This window comes from Anser brachyrhynchus, assembly GCF_964034855.1.
Source record: "Anser brachyrhynchus genome assembly, chromosome: 7".
Lineage (NCBI taxonomy): Eukaryota > Metazoa > Chordata > Aves > Anseriformes > Anatidae > Anser > Anser brachyrhynchus.
In genome coordinates, this window is record NC_137701.1 from 5,718,245 (window position 1) to 5,735,566 (window position 17,322).

General features: G+C 39.0%; 1 protein-coding gene and 1 long non-coding RNA gene across 2 annotated transcripts in view; one reads left to right on the forward strand and one right to left on the reverse strand.

Moving 5' to 3' along the window:
- LOC308197807 overlaps positions 1-17,322 on the forward strand; it is a 146,168-nt gene that overhangs the window by 77,631 nt on the left and 51,215 nt on the right. The gene's annotated exons all lie outside the window — the stretch shown is intronic.
- Positions 527-16,413, reverse strand: WDR75 (WD repeat domain 75). The gene is made up of 21 exons (XM_080598800.1): positions 16,254-16,413; positions 16,038-16,167; positions 15,564-15,629; positions 14,804-14,897; positions 13,997-14,121; positions 13,082-13,152; positions 12,451-12,567; positions 11,787-11,875; positions 10,897-11,055; positions 10,487-10,546; positions 10,272-10,387; positions 9,636-9,808; positions 8,876-9,039; positions 7,223-7,406; positions 5,933-6,027; positions 5,427-5,522; positions 4,663-4,832; positions 4,086-4,145; positions 2,808-2,948; positions 2,633-2,724; positions 527-799 (listed from the first exon to the last, which is right to left on the reverse strand). Exons 1-21 carry the CDS (start codon positions 16,337-16,339, stop codon positions 592-594), a joined length of 2,496 nt encoding a protein of 831 aa, XP_080454926.1. The 5' UTR covers positions 16,340-16,413; the 3' UTR covers positions 527-591.

Sequence of the window (17,322 nt, forward strand, 5' to 3'; positions counted from 1 at the left end):
CTAATGAATTTTAGGCATAGGGCTCTTAAGAGTCTCTGTACTGTACAAATACCAGCAAACACACTAAGACCAAAGAATAGGAGGTAGCTATATTCCAGAACCAGACATATTAAACCACCCGTCATCCATGTCAGATGAAGGAATTTCTGAGGAGGAGGCTTGTTACTTACCTGTATACAGCATGACTGATTTCCCTACAAGATCCTGAATTCTTGAATTAAGTACTTTACGAACTGAAGCTGTTTGCTGCTGTTCTTCAGCCTCAGTAGCCCAGTCTCAGCCGGGATGATTTTCTGAGGCTTAGCTGTGACTTTGGAAACTCATCACAAGTCAAGTTAACGAATTCAGTTTCACTAGCAGCCTTTTATATGGCAAAAGATACAGGTCACGTTTTCTAAACTCACATGGAATCAGCAATAAAGCTAAGAACAGATGCATTTTTTTCAAAACTTTAATCCCTCCCCAGAGTTCTCTCTTCTTATGGCAGTAGAGGCTGATAAAGTTCACAGTCAAAGGACTTGAAAGATTTTTGGAAGAGTATTTAATATCCAAAGCTTCAACTTACAATATAAAAAACAACAAGATGTCTGTTTAGAAAGCTGATATCCAACTGTAGTCCATTTTTCTTACTTTTCGTAGCTCTTTTTCCTCAGCTTTGGACAGTTTACATGTTATCTCTCCAAATAAATCCATAGGCTTTATATTTTCTTGTTCCATTTCTGTAACGTCTTTTTCCTCATCTGAATCCTCTTCTGCTTCTTCACTTTCCATTTCCACTTCATCAGCAACTTCTTCAGCACTGTAAAAGCAAGATGATTGGAAATAATTAAAAAGGTAGTTCTGATCACACATGGTAGTACAGAGGTAAGTTAGCATGCAAAAAACTTGAAGCAAACACTGGATTTTTTTTTTTGTTTTTAAATCTTGGGCTACAGAAGAGCTACTATACTTCTTGCTATCTCCATTACAAGCTATTTTTCAAATGGCTGTCTTCTCCTTTAAGTTAACTTTAGAAACATAGCACATACTGGTGGATGAGACAATTAAGAAGGACTTTCTTCTCCTTCAGATAAGAAAAAGATCACTTAGATTCTTAAAAATTGCTACAATAGCATGTTCCTATGAAAAAATATTTTTTAAATTAGAGGTATTTAAAGCAGCTGCTCCCTTCTAACTTGATTCAAGAGAAACTCATGCTGAAATAGAAACTATATTTGAAGATAATTATATAGAACAATTACCACTTACAATATGGTACTTTGATACTATTAATACAAGTGTCTGTTACATTTTAGACCTCGTTAGGAATGTCCTAGATGACAGGACAGTCCTAGTCTCCTATAAATCATCTGTTCTAATAAAATTTATCACTCAATGTAAGTGTATTATAGATGTGTACCATCACTGTTTATTCATACTGATATGAAAAGAGAAGGATTTAACATTAATAAGGAGACTAATCTATACAGTGATATATACTTACCAGCCTTTTGTGGGCCTGCTCCTACAGTCCTTATAGTTGTATGCAACTTTAAATGCACAGGCATACTCATTACCAGAGTCAAAGTACAAGCTCTACAGCTGCAAATATTTACAGAGGCCCCTGAACTCCTAAATTCTTCTGTACTGAAATTACACAGAAATTTCTATATATTTTGTATATGACTTTTGCCAGTATTTTGTTGGCAAAAAAAATTTATGTGGACAGTCCAGTAAGAACGCTGATCTCAGAAGAACAGGCTACCAAATGTTTTAAGTACCTTTCAAATTACTCCTTTAAATTGGGATCAATGCATTATGAGACAAGCTTAGCTGCATTCACAGTATATATTCATATTTTGTAGCTTAATTAGGAATGAAGTATGAATTCTAAACAGACTATTAAGGTTAAACCTAAGAACTAATCTTACTGTGTGAATCCAAAGCAAGAAATAAGGAGAAAGTATCAAGGAATTCATTATAATGAATTACAGCTGAGAATCTTTATCCAGAAATACCACCAAAACATTAAGTCCTTTTGGCTTCACTAAGGGCAAATCATGCCTGACACATCTGGTGGCCATCTATGATAGCACTGCAGCACCAGTAAAGGAAAGAGCAACTCATGTCATCTACCTGGACATGTGATACTGTCCCCCATGATATCCTTGTCCTAACATGGAAAGACATGGATTTGACAGATGGACCACTTGGTGAATTTGTGACTACCTTACCCTCAGCAAGTCCGCGGACACCAAGCTGAGTGCTGTGGTTGACACACTGGAGGGAGGGGATGCCATCCAGGGGGACCCTGGCAAGCTTGAGAAGGGGGCCCATGCAAACCTCATCAAGTTCAACAAGGCCAAGTGCAATGTCCTGCACCTGGTTTGGGGCAATCCCCAACACAAATGCTGGCTGAGCAACAAGTGGATTGAGAGCAGCCATACAGAGAAGGACTTCGGGGTATCAGTGGATGCCCCATCCCAAGGTACTCAAGCCCAGGCTGGATGGGGCTATGAGCAACCTACTATTCTATTAACTAAGAGGAGCAAAGGCAAAAAGTGTTAGAAAAGCTGTTTTTACACTTTAAACAAAGATGCACTTAAATTCAACTGATCTCAATAACTAGTATGAGTTCTCCCATTTTTCTTACCTTTTTTTCTCTTTGGAGATGAGCAATGAATTAATAAATATAGGACACAGGAAGGAAGCAGACGGTAAAACGTGTGCTGGAGTGTGCAGAAGCTGAAGAGAAAGAGAAGAAGCTTTATTATGAAAGCTTTTGCCTGTCATTATTTTGCTTGTTCACTTACTGTAATTATTCCTACCTCTTTAACAGCAGGGGAATCTTGCTCGTGGCGATTACGAACTACTTTTGTAAGGTCTATATCCCCTTGTGATTGTTGATGTCTGTGCTTTCCCAACAGCAAGCTAAATGGGGTCACAGGAAGACTTTCTTCTACAGCCAACTTGAAAAAAACAACACAACTTGTATTTGAACCAAGACAGTTTTAGTTAGAACTTTACTGTCACAGATTTAAGTTCCATCTCATTTTGAATTATCAAAATTCAGCTAGAAGAATTTATAATCAATCTAGGTGACAAAACTCTACACTCAAATTCAACTCAGCTGAGCCATATGACATGGCTCCTGGTACTTATTTTTCTCTCAGACGTCCTTTCCAACAAAATCCTACACAGATGTAACAGAACTTTCCAAGATCTGGATCTCTGTACTTCTAGAAAAAACACCAAAATTTTAGTTGGCTAGTGTACCAAAGTACGGCTTCTATATGCCATTTATGACTAAAAGTCATGTACACCCCAGCATCTGCTGAATAATCTATTATGAAACTGGAGGCAAAACATTTTAACTACCCTTTTGGCATTTTTCTAGATCAACATCCCTTAACCTGAGCTCCAAATTACTCAACCCCCAAGAAACTGACTACTTTTAACCACATTCTAATTGGATTTTAATCTTAAAAATATATTAGCTTCTATTTTGATTTATTTTGTTTAATCAACCAAATCCATCAAATACTGTTTTATTCTGTTCACAGAGCATAGAACACTTCAACGTGAATATAAAAGACAATTTCCCACACTAATTCCCTATAGAAGTACATACTGAATCATAATTTTGAAATTCAGTCTCACTGATAAATCAAAACGAACTGACAACTTTACATCCTCACCAGAAATCGCAGGCCGCAAATCAAGGTTCCAAGCATTAAAGAAACCAAAACGTGGAAAGCAAAACAAGGAAAGAGCTTACTCAAATATCAGGTGGTTTTGCTTCATGTGTACGATCTAATATCTTTTAGAAAATTATCAGATTTTGTTCAAGGAAATGAGAAAAGAAGGGAGTAGCTTAGAAGGGAGTAGCTTACTAATACTTCACCTTTTAAAGATTTTATGGACAGGAATTCTACCAACACATAAGCAAGTACAGATTACTGCCCCTTCAGATAAGGGCCTGTGATTCCCTGTCAGGATGTGGTGAGCGTTTTCATGACAGATGAGAATTAGAATCTGACAAGTTGAACACCAACAGAATTTTGAATACCGCTACACATTTCTATCAGAACTTCTTTAAAAGGTACCTGTTTGCTTGACACCGTAAGCCTTTCTTCTGGAGGCTTTGTGCTAAACGTCATTAGCTCCTAAAATAAAGGAAGATGTAGCAGAGTTACAACACCTAAAACTGTTTTCCACGTTTCAGTACCTAGTCTACAAAACTTTTTGAGCCAAAAAGATTTGTTTGTCAAGTGGAAGAAGCAAATACAACTTTCTCTTTATTACAGAAAAAAGAGAAGGAAGCAGGAATGAGCCTAAAAAGCTCTGTATAGACTTTGCAAGTGGAAGGGAAAATAGACAAGAAAAAACAAACACACAAATAATATAGGGAAAAACTGAATATCATATGAAACATTTACATAGCTAGCAACACTTCAGCTTCTACATTGTTTCTTCTATGAATGAAGCAAGAGAAACTATTGGAAGCAAAAAAGCAGTAAATAAAAAATTGACGTTAAGCTATTTTAGCATTTGAAAGATTTTAATGAAGAACCATGTATGGCTTTTGTTGCTTTGAAATTACGAAAGGAAACTAATACTCAACAACAGTTGACCACCCTCACCCCCAAGGAACCACTCTCCCTGCTAACTGCTATTTCTTACTTGTGTATCAGTAAAAAAATATAGTTGGGATCTTCTTAGCCAAAGGTATTTTTCTGAACCAATTGTTTCAGGTACGTCTCTCGGAACGAAGGCAGCAAACTGGATCCTTTCTTTACAAAGGTTTCTCTGGATACAGATTGGTCGCGGCTCATTTGGCTTAAACACAAACACTGCAAAAAGAAGAATGTCTTGCCTTTAAGTCATGAAAATCTTACCTTCCTGGATAGCTGACAAAGCCCTGGGTATGACAGCCAGTTAAGGGCTGGACTGGATTGTCTTTAAGCACTAGTTTGCAGGAATTCTAACTGGATATCCTCAATGCACAACAGAAGTCACCTTTTATGGTATTCAAATCCAGAGAATACGCTTGGTAATGAACTTTTCTGTAGAACAGTAGCTCTGGGAAGATCAATCTTAACTTATATCAAAGCTCTGACACATAACTGTATCATTCAACCACAGTTTTGCATTTATGGGATAGGGTCAAGAACATGCAAGACCCTCACCCAGAGAGCATAGTTAATCCCACGCTATATCCTGTATTGGAGACTAACTGTTGGAAGAAAAGATGGGGAGCCAACATGCTAATTACTTGACTGCTGCTGTCAGACATGGCTCAGTTTTCCATGGCTCAGTTTTCCATGGGCGCAAACAGACTCAGGTTTGGCTTTTATGGAATTCTAAGAAAACCTCTTCTAGAAATTATGCTTTCACAGTTTTAAGATCCACTGACTACTACTTGTCAAAGAAGCCTTTGTACTCACAGCTGGACTCTTTTGAGAGCCATGAGACAGCAGCAATGTGTTCTGAAAGGGGATCAGGTTGCAGAACTACGACGTTGAGGTGGGCACTCCATTCCACTGAAAAGCAAACACAGCAACAGCCAGATGTGAGAAGGCGGCATTCAGTTCCATCCAGGTGCTTTGCCAAATAAAAGGTCAAATGGAAACGACTCAAGGCTTAACCTCTGCAAGAGGCATACAACTTCACTTATTCCCAGATCAATCAAAACAATTATCATCAGCTTTCTCTACAAATGCAGGACATACTAGCTGTTACTGTGTTATCATCTAGCAGAATTAAATATGAACACGCACACTAAGAAGGATGCTATCTTAAGTATTAAAAATCTCCACAGAATATTTTGTAGTAGGTCAATCTGGATCAAACTAGAATTTCGATCAAACTAGAATCACTTAAAGGTATCATAGTAAATTTAAGTGTTAAATGTCACCACAGTCACTCTAGCACACATTTAAGCTGATCTTACGTGCACAACTGAGCAGGTTCCAGCAACACAGAAAGCCATGATCAGTGGCACCAATAAGGTATTTGGAACATGTTAGTCTCCCAAAGCTGATGTCCCTACAGAAGCAAAAAGTCAAAAAAAGGTTAACGACCTTCAGATTTCATTCTTGTTTCTCTATGTAGTATTGATTCATAAGTCAGAGATGATCAGTTAAGATTTAGTTCTGACATTTAGTCAGGATAAGTTTGCATTTTGCTTTCACCTCTAGTGAGAGTATACTTTCTTTCACACGCAACCACAAAACAGGTCTGGAAGATTTCAAGTATGCGTGACTCAATAAGGATTACAGAGAATTTGGAACTGTTCCAACAACATTCTGATTTTAAGCAGTGATTTTAACCTCGTAAGTAACAAACATGTAATTACTACAGTGTTAACATCAGGACTGGAAAAAACTTCCAGTATTTAAAGATTCCTACTACTGAGCTAAGAGCTAAGCATTAGGAAGAGCAAAGTAGTAAAAAAAAATCTTATAGGCTGCTCTGACTTGCTTTCTGGAGAAAATAAGACCTCTAAAATTACGCCAGTAATGACCTGGAAAAGCAGCTAGAAGAATCTTAGAACTGAAAGGGAACATTACAGCTCATTTGTAGCATCACTCAGAATTTGTTTAGAGAGATCTGGCTCGAAGATTAACTAGAGGAACCAGTGAGGTAAGCAATTGCCCTACTCTCCTAAGGCAATCATAAAAAGGTGATGCTTTACCTGGATCAGAAACTACTGCATATTTGCAGTCCAGCAAGCTTAGTATTACAGTTGTCTTATTCTCTGGGTCTCTATCTTTTATCTGTACTGTAGACCTATGCCATTCCTCATCATCCTTATGCAACAGAGGGACACCTACACCTTCAGCAGGTCTGTTAACACGGCAGCACCCAACAGAACACGCTGGAATAGTCTGCCAGCCAAATACAGGTTTTCAGCAGAGGTTATCACCAATCAAAATACATGTTCTATAATGCAAATATTAATGTCAATATGGCACAATGGCTTACTGATATACTTCCTATTTGAATTAATGCATACAAGAATAAAGCACTAACTTTCTATATTTATACTTTTTTAGTACTTTGATTCATCTCTACATTAGTGGGGAAGTTCCAGTTAGTCTTTTCTACATATGAAATTAGACTTAAATTCAACATTTCTAGGAACACATACAAAATCGTGAAGTACTATGAATTGATTCTTTCTGTTCTGAGTATTCAAGTAAGACATGAAAAACGAAAAAAATATAAGAGCCAAACATACCTTATCTTCCCAGGTGGATGGCAAAATGTACACTTAAGATCCCATGTACTTGAATCCCATACAGTGACAGTTTCTTCAAAGCTAACAGCAAGCAAAGAGCCATCTTCTGAGAAACAGCAGTTAGTCGCTTGGTAGTTGTGATAGCTGCCTACAAAGTCACAGCTCCAACTCAAACTTTGCTGTGCTGCATTGAATAAGCAAGTTAGTTAATTAAATTCAAGTCTATACACAAAGAGAGGAAAATTCAAGTATTAGTGCTGCAAAATACGCTCAAAAGCATGAGAGCTCTATCTCAGAAGGCTTACATTTTTGTGAAGTATACAGAATCTACCTTTTTCCAGTACAAGAAGCATCTAATAGACTTTTCATTTGCCCTCCGTTTTGCATCCCAAGATTATGATGTTTGTTTTGCCAACTACATTAAACATTCTCAAGTAAGCAGACAATAGATTTTAAAAATGAAAAGAGATACTGAAAGATATACTTTGTAATCATCAATTCACAGCTGTTACATAAGAACTGCTTATGAAAAAGCCAGAACCAGTTCACTTCTTTAAGCAACACAGCACCATCTAGAGGCACAGTAGAGATTTACTACAAAGAAAAACACCAAAGGGTTATTCTATGGACGAACTAGTTAGTTTATTAATTTAATATGTGCTTTTATGAGTATGTGCTGCACAGAAGATGCAGCACATTGAATCCTTTCACCTGATAATTCCTCTCCTCCTCTGGAGAGATACATAAGGGAAGTCAACACTAATTTTTACTTTTACACATGCCATGGAACAGAACTCTGTATAGTCACAGAAAAATAATTAAAAAACACTACCCCAGCATAAAGGAGACCAGTCAGCAGATGCAAAGCTATCTTGTCAAAGGAAATAAAAAAATTAGGTCTCATCTTCAGTCCACATTGTATTAAGATCACTTAGCTGCCTAACACTGAAATAAAGTTAAGCAGTAAAAAATCTTTTGCATTTGATGTTCAAAGGCATATGGAATACTACACACCCTTCTCATGTTGTGTCATTATTTTGCAAGAAGCAAACATCAGCATGCATTTTGAAGAGTAGGATTTGGTTACTTAAGTATCTTGGAAACGGATCCTAAATATCCATTCTAGGACTTGTTTCAGATTTTATGGAATTTCATATTGTATCCAATATCTAATAGGAAGGAAAGATGCTCAAAAAGTTAACTATCAATTGGTGGAGTTCCAGAAAGCCAAAATGCTGTTGTTTTATACTAATGGCAACTAAAACAACATCTCTTCCGCATCCTGCTCCCTTGAGCAGGATTCTCAAGGCTATACTCACAGGAATGAAAAAAAGTCTGCTTTCCCAGCATGGAAGCATCGTTACATAGTGACAATCCTTTAAATAATGAATATAAGGTGCCAATCTCTTCTGCAGCAAATTTGGTAAAGTCTTTACTGTTTAAGGAACCTCTGTATCAGTCCGTAATGCTGCAAAACTACAGAACTTCATGACAGATGTTGCTCAGGAGAATGTAATACTCCATGCAACTGCAGAAATATATAAACGGATGGGACTAGAGGGCTGGGTTCTGAACAGATGAAGTTAGGGTCAGATTTCTATAGCATGGTGTAAAGTAGCATATAAGACCATGTTACGCTTTGACCATGCTTACCTTCTGGATCAGTGTCTTCTAGTATCACCCAGACTTTAAACAGACAATCTTTGCCAGCTGTTACCAATATCAGGGAGTCATCTTCCAATTCATCCATGTCACGGAAGCACATGGCTGTTATGTGGTCATCATGGGGCATGCTTATTTGAGTATTCAACTTAAAGCTAGAAGCAAAGAAAAACAGAAGCTCGTCACTTATTTCGTTTTGAACTTGAGGAAGATTGCAGTTTAGAATGATTCTGGAAGCGGCAGAGAGAAAGGGAATCAAAGAAACAAAACTCGTAGTCAGAAAGTGATTTTTTAAATAAGTAGTCAAGGAAAACATCTGAACCAGAGGCATGTGTTGTTAAAGAAAAAAACAAGGTCACAATTTTCTGTAACTTAGGACTAATCAATTAGTGATGGAGTAGAGAGGGGTGGGAAAACGGAGAAACCTGTAGATCTGTTCTGTCCAGTCTATCATTTTAACACCAAATAAATATAAGTATTAAAGCCCCATGGTTAAAATAGCCTGTTGAACATGAAAAAATAACATTCAGGGCAGCTATTCCTAATCTCTACTTATTCTCTATTTATTTCACATTTGTGGGCTGTTTCAGATATGTCACATGCATTTAATCCCTTCCTAGGGTTGATTATAATTTTATTATAATTAGTTCATTTGGAAAAACCCTTTACAAGACCAAGTTTGTGTAGACATTTGCATCATGCTTAAGATACAAACTTGGACATCTAGAAGGCCAGCTCTAGTTATCATTACCTTTGTGTTTCTTCATCAAAGAACCACAGCTTCAAGTGCAACTCAAGGTCAGGTTCTTCTTCTCTCTCTTCCACTGTTGCTAACCACTTGCCTTGGGCACTAAATGCAACTTTAACCAGGTCAGTTTGGTTTAAACCTGCCTGCTGGATGTATTCTTGTTGAACAATATCCAGCTGCAAAAGAAGACAAGAATAAATTTGAGAATTCCAATGTAGATTTATAGCTACTATTCATAAAACAATGGAGAAAGGATGTTCTGAAAGCAATGATTAGAACTGACTGGGCTGCGGCATAAAAAAATTCAGGATAAGCAAAATTATGGCATGTAAATTCCATAATAATAGGAAGTGTGTGTGTGTGGAGAGGATATTGCATGGGGATTTTACCTACAAATTTGTGGCATTTAACTTGAGAGAAACAATGCTGGAAGGATTTATTCAACTGTCAGCATTTAGCTATGCTTACAGGTAACAGAAGACTGTGACAAAGCTGACAAAATCTCAGGCTGGAATCCAGTTGCATGGTACAGCTGCTGGCTTTTCCTTTGTTTGTCATACTAAGTCTACAAAGAAATTCTGATGTATCATTTACTTGACTGAATAAGTTCAAGTTTTAGCACAGACCTGTCCAACTTACACTGTATAGCTGTTTGTCACTTTGGAGACAATAGAACTGCAGGTGGCCAGGCTCTCCATTCAGGACCAAAGCTTTGGTTCTAGGATCAACCACTAGACCAGTCTTGACATCCCTGGCTAGGAACAAAAATAAGATGACAAATAAGATGACGAACGACTTAAGATCGGAAGTTACGTATTCTGCCCCTTAAGGAGAAGAAACTTCATGTCACTTACCTTTAATGAGCCCTTGAATACTTTTAGAAAATCTTAGGTTGCTGTTTATTATTGTTATTCCTGAAAGGAAAAGCACATAAAGACTTCCATAAAGACACATAAAGGCTTCCAGAAAGTATCAACATCTCACAGCGGGAAAGGGCCTTAACCGTCTCCACTTAATCTGATATATATATATATATATCTTTTCAAAATCTGTGAGACCCCTAAATCAAGATGTAGCCAAGCTACAGCAAATTTGCAGAACTGATGAAAAAGCAAAACAACCTGCTTTAAGCCTGTGTTCTTCCAGATCAGTATTCAACCTGTTACGTATTATCTAGTTAACTCATTTGAAACTAATGATGTAGAGCTGATACAAATTTCCATTCCATTTTTGCATTAGGTGGTACTTAAAATACTTGGCTTACTGTTGTCTGTATGCAAGGTACAATAGAGGGTGCCATCAGACGAAACGGAGATGTACTCAATAGCAGATCCCAAGCGAGGAAGGAAATCCTTCTTACAGTCCGACCCGCTGTGCCACTGAACTAGAACAGCTTCAACTCCTCCACTCAGCAAGCTGGTTCCTTTTCAGGAAATAAATGTGCAGTTAGAGGTTTTGTTTTAAAAAAATCAGCATGTGTGTTTGTGTTACAGTGACAGAAAACACAGGTTTTGAGAAGCCTTTCTTAAGCTGCCACACACAAAACAGTTATTCCTCATGCCTAGCCTGTGCAATACACATATGTATGTTTCCTATTATCCCATGTTAAACTGTTAGAGAAACTTACATGAAGTAACAAGAACTTGTGCCAAGAGTAAAATTTAAACACTGCTTTGGGGATCATAAACCCCATTACTTTTTGAATCAGTTGAGTATTTGCGTTAGAATATAGATGTTCTCCTTTTGTAAGTATTTTGCAGTAAGTGTGCCAAGAAATACACTCACTTAAAAGTTCACTGGATTTTCATCACTAGGTTTGAGCTCAGACAAGACTGGCTTACTTTCTTCAGATTCATACAGACTCTGGCAAGAGCTCATTGGCATTGCTGATGAAAGAGGAGGCAGAGTAGGGTGGAAGCAGTAGGAAGAGGGGTTACATTTCACATTCTGCCATAGGAGGTCAAGTTTTGAATTATGAATGCCAACCAAAATAATATCAAGAAAGCAAAACTGCTTCCACTTATTTCAGATCCTTCCTGAACATACTTAAAATACTACAAACTTATTTGTTAGTAAGTGGATAAACTTGAACTTCCATCGATTTCTTCCCCCCCATTCTCCAACTCTGTGTCTTGGAAAGACTTCTGTACTCACCCTCTATAGAAAAACAGAGATCCATGACTCTGTCATGATGCCAGTGCAGTGTGGAGAATACATACTCTTTGTTGTGGTAGAAATTCCTCCTATGGAGAAGGAAAAGAGTACTTTAAGCACAGGGTCATCAACAACTGAGCAAACAAAGGGGAATATTGAATTGAATCTCTTTTTTCTAACCTCTCAACTACAGTTTCTTGTACGCTTCGGTGACAGGGAAGGAAACATGCCAGCAGCTTTCCAGAGGAATAGTACACCTTCCTGGCACACCCTGTACATCTTACACACACTGAGCAACCTAGAGCTGCAGAGCAACTTGGCAAGCTGACTCTTCTTAACCATGCAATTCCACGAGTGTGCTCTCACTGGGACTCTATTGCCCACAAAGAGACTTCAACTGCTCTCCCATTACCTTTTTCAAATACATTACAGAATAGTGGAGTGTGGCTGAATGGGAATATTCCCCCCACTTTAACATTAAAATTAAGCTGTACCCTGAAGTCAATGCGAGTATTGCAGCCCCACAAGCCTGGCTATTCTTTGCCATTTTCGGCAGTCATAAAGAGCAACGTAAGGACTAATTAGACCGCTTTGCTCAGGTTTCACTTAGTTCCTATGGTCATGCCAGTTTATGGGATATAAAGATGAATCAAAATGAGCATACCAGAGACGAATCTTTCCATCACCGTGGCCAGTTGCAATACAATCCTCCTTAGGATGGCATGCTACACAAGTGAAGAGATTATTTCCACCTTTCGCATTTGTTGCTCTTAGAGAAAACCTGGAGAAGTCAGGAAAGTAACTCTAATTATATGCATGTTTTTTAAAACAAAAAAGACTTTAGCTGATGCACAAGTACACAAAAATAATTCTGACAAGCAAAATCAATCATCTTCAAGTTGTTATAAACTTACATACACAATGTAAAAAAGAGCGAGACTTTCTTTCCTCTTATTTCATTACATCTTTGCTTTCAATCAAGCTGCAGGACTTACTTGTTCCACTCCTCCCTATCCCACTTGGTCCTTGACCAACCTGTCACTTGTTTCAGTCCAGCATCATCTAAAAAAATACATACTTGAGCTGAAAAAAATAAGCTACCAAGAGCTGCTGTGAATACTCTTCCTGCCTGCTTTTTTAAAGGAAGCTTCTTGTATACTGTCTACATCCTATCTAGCATAAAACCAAATGGTTGATTAGAAATATAGATTACTGTGTGCACACATCACCAGTTAACACAAACATTTTTAATATATTCAGATTGAAACAATACCTGACATCTTCATCACTCTTACCTGTTCAGCTGTTTCCGTTTAAAAAAATAAACTTGGAGATGAAAGTTCTTGACTGATGCCACATATTCACCCTGTTACAGTAGAAGAACAACTGACCAGTTAGGACATACAGACTGTACTGTACACGTTTCACTATAAAGCACTTGAAATTGGAGTTAACACAGGATTTAACATCAGCATCTATCTGTTTTGTCCAATGTGCTTAGAAAGTACCTGCACACAGATGGCAAGAAAGGATTGATACAACACTTCCAGCCAGCACTTCTAGCACTTGTGTCTTCATTCCTGTTTTCAAGTGTTCATTTCACCCCACAACCCCAAAACATAGTACACTAGGCATTTCCTTTTCCCTGTTTACTGTTCTAAGTCGGACATAATCAGTCGTTGTGAGCAAATAAGCACTGCTGTATAAAATCTCAGCAAAACAAAACTACATATGTACTTCTAAAACCTGATTTAGTTACATAAGATGTTAAGGATTTTTTAAGGCCTTCAATATCAAAAGGGACTTTAAGACATTCATGGAAGTTATGAGTAGACGCAGTTCTCCTTGAAAAATGGTATTTTAACAATAGGCTGGTTTTCTGGCACTTCCTATTTTTTCCTGTCCATTTAATATGTGTCAGAAGTTCAGTTCTAGCAGATTGTTTTAACAAGTATCATGGCTGCCTCCAAGTGCTGCTGAAGCTTATGTTTCTCAAGGTAGCCCTTCTGGAAGTCAGTAACCTACAATTTGTTTACAGCCAAGAAGGTTCCATACAATGATTTTTTTTTTAAAGTAATGCATTTTGCTTGATGAGTCTGAAGTGCTGCTGTGCTTGTATGTGTGTAAAAGCAGCATATAGGTCATTTGAAAGGAAATGAAACAAAACAATACCCCAGCACACCCCACCCCTCTGCCAAAGGTGAATATACCTCTCTTCCAAATGCAGTACACTTCGGTGACGCATCCACACCTTCCAGAACCACAGAAAATTCCTTGGCTTCCACATCTTGGCCTGCTGTTTTTGTCAGCTTCACTGAGACCAGTTGGAATGTATCTGACCAAAGAAAAATCTGTTATAAATGAGCTTTTACAAACAAGTTTATGCATGTCCATTATAAAGGCAATTTGCACTCACTCTACCTTAACAAAAAACAAGAATATTGGAAGGTACTAATATGTTTGAAAAGTTTATAATGCTTCTCAAAAAAAATATTGTTTAAGATATTCTAATTCAAACAGCACTGAATGCTGAGGACTGAATAGCAAATTCCAGTGCAACCATAAGCAGAAAGCAAGCAAAGTTATGTAACATTTGATCTTGCTCTGATATGACATTTGTAGAAATTGAGAAGGAAAAAGGTCAAGCTATATTTAAAATTTATTTCAAACTAAAGTCTAGAAAAAAGTAACCATACAAATGGTTAAAGTGAAATAGTAGTCTCAAATGCTGTGTGTACACTATATTATGGTAAACACTCTTTAAAGATTAATGCATCTACAGCATCAGATATGTGCACTATGTGATTTAGAAGTGAAAATGAGCACTTCGTTAATCAAATGTAAAAAAAACAGACCTCACAGAATGAAAATGGAGAACAAAATAAAGAACCACAGGCATCTGTCATAACACTTAGAGAATATTAATGCATTAAAGCACCTTGCAGTACACTATTCACTCAGATACCAGTAGCTTATGAAAACAGTAACTTATATCATAATGATGACACTAATCATACCTCTTCCACCTCTCTTTGGAATTATAGCAAATACCGAGTCCTCACAACTAGCAAGTGCATACAGTGCGAGAAGTTTGTATCCTACAGTGAAAGTCTGATGAAAGAAATAAAAATCCAACAGTTATTATACTTGAGCATAAAGTTCTTAAGAGTCAGTAATGCAAAGCTTTTACAGTTGGGAAAACAGGTGTGCTTTGAAGAAACCTTGCTGTATTAGTTGTCCACTCAAGGACAAGTAAGAACCCTATTCTATCAAGGACTAATATTCATGTTAAAACAGCACTAATCAGCGCTAACAAACATCAGATTTACCAAAAATGTGAAGGCACCTTACCCCCAGTACAAAACAAAAGACCCAGCTATTGGACCCCCTTTACTTAGCACAAAATAGGAGCAACAGGACAAATAGTAGCCCACACTTCCAAACCATCCTATCAGCTCCTATTCATATCTCACAAACTACAGCATATTCCCTAAAAACTACATTGGACTGAACTGTACCAAGTAATAAAGTCAGTATGTCAGCACACAGCCTTTTTTTCCCTAAGAATATTATGTATCATCATGAATTTCTGCAGTGACACACATATCAACACTTCATTACTGCCACGAAGAGATAGTTTTCAGGCTACGTTAATAGTAGCACACATCTCACACTGATTTGTGTCAACGCTCGCTATCCGTCATCTTTATTACCATTTTACTATCAATAGGTCAAGAACAACTTTGCCCCATACTCAACAAGAATAACTCAACATACTTTAATGAGAATCCCATCTGTGAAGTCCCACAGCTTAATGCTACCGTCAAGAGAGGAAGAATAAAGCTAAGGAGAAAAAAAATAACAGATATTACAACGAAATACAAAAGACAGGTTTAACATGAAATCACTACTTAAAGTTGAAAGACTGATCTAAGGAACTGAGCCTCAACGTGGCTGAGTCTCAGATTTTCAACACGCCTATCACACGGGTGCAGTCCATCTTCGCGAGTGACGCTGCCTGTAGAGAGGCAGAGCACAGCACCGAACGCAGCGGCGGTGCCGGAGGAGCAGCACACACGGAGGGCTACCTACCGGCAGCCACAGAGCCGCCAGTCACCGCAGGGCCCCCCCAAACCCGCACCCCACGCGGAGCACGCCTCCCTTCCCCACGGCTCCCCAGCGCCTCCCCTAGCCCCCTGCCACCCCCCACACCGGCCCCGACCGCCGGGGGCTCGCCCCCCCCGGCCCCACCTGCAGGCGGTTGTGCGGGTTGAGCCTCACGCCCGTCACCAGGCCGCCGTGACCCCGCAGCACCCGCACCAGCTCCTCGGTGGCCGCGCTGTACACCTTCACGAAGTCCCCGGAGGTGCACAGCAGGTACCTGCGGCAAGAGAGACGAAAGCCGTGACCACCCTGCGGGGACACCCTCCAAGGGGGAGCGCAGACCCCGGCCGCCCCCCGCTGTACCTGGCGTCGGCGGAGAAGACGGCCCGGGCGCCGTGCAGGGGGCTGCCCCCGCAGCACACCACGCGGAGCGCCGCGGCCGCCACCATCTTGAGGCTGCCGCCGCCCGCCCTTCCGGCGGCACGGCCCGCCCGCTGCCGACATGGCCGCCGCCCCGCCCCGCCATTTCGGCGGCACGGGCCGCGGGGTGGCGTGCCTTGCTTCCTCCTTCCTGGACAATAAAAGTGGCTTTAGTGCCGGTGTTTTTATTGTTGTCTATTTTATGCGTGTTTCAGCAACGTCACTGTGTCATTCCAAGAGGTCAGCCGTAAGCATCTGGGTAATAAACCGCATCATACTCAAGAAAACCATCTAAGATGGTAAAAAAACCTAAGATGGTAAATATCACATCTACCATACAGACACAATCCAATTCACTGCAACATGTATTTAGGATAGCACTACTGCTACATTTGGACAGAGTCACTTTGAACAATTTGACAGCACACCTGCAGGTGAAAACCTGTACATCATAACTACCAAACTGTCTTTTGCTCCTGAAATAACGTAAATTGTGACTGCGTTGCTGGGCTGTAATCCTTAAGCGTGGCAAGGAATGTCTGGTTTGTACTGCTGGAATAACAACAACCCAGCACTTAAAGCAGTGGCTGTGCTTCGGGGGATCGGTGTTCTGCATTTGGCTTATTGTTTCTATCTTTCCTCCTATCTTGTATGCTCTTTTTCTACCTCTTTTTTACACTTTGCATTGACATATTTGTCATCCACTTGGAAATCTTTCTACTGCCATGTTATGAATAAAAAAATTTGATCCTGAAAGCATCGTCTCTTGTTTAATGATTCTATGGTTATGTCTAGAACTCATGGCCAGGCCTCACTTCATGGAATAACTGATAGTATTTTCACAAACTTTCATTTAAAAAAAGTGAAAGATTTTTGTGTTCAAAGTTAAAATGCCTGTCATAAATTCTCTAGCAGCCCTGTAAAAAGTTTTTACTGTATTTTTGATAAATCCATGTAATTTAGCCTTTTAGTTCAGTATCCTAATCAGTATTTCTAAGTGGCAAAAACCTGA

What these genes read in the sequence shown, in the direction of transcription:
- WDR75 (XM_080598800.1), bottom strand. Translation starts at nt 16,339, where the DNA reads ATGGTGGCGGCCGCGGCGCTCCGCGTGGTGTGCTGCGGGGGCAGCCCC. An exon ending in AAACGGAAACAGCTGAACAG is followed by an intron (nt 12,568 to 13,081) that starts GTAAGAGTGATG and finishes TGACTTCTCCAG; the next exon opens with GTTTTCTCTAAGAGCAACAA. An exon ending in GCTCTCAAAAGAGTCCAGCT is followed by an intron (nt 4,833 to 5,426) that starts GTGAGTACAAAG and finishes TTCTTTTTGCAG; the next exon opens with TGTTTGTGTTTAAGCCAAAT.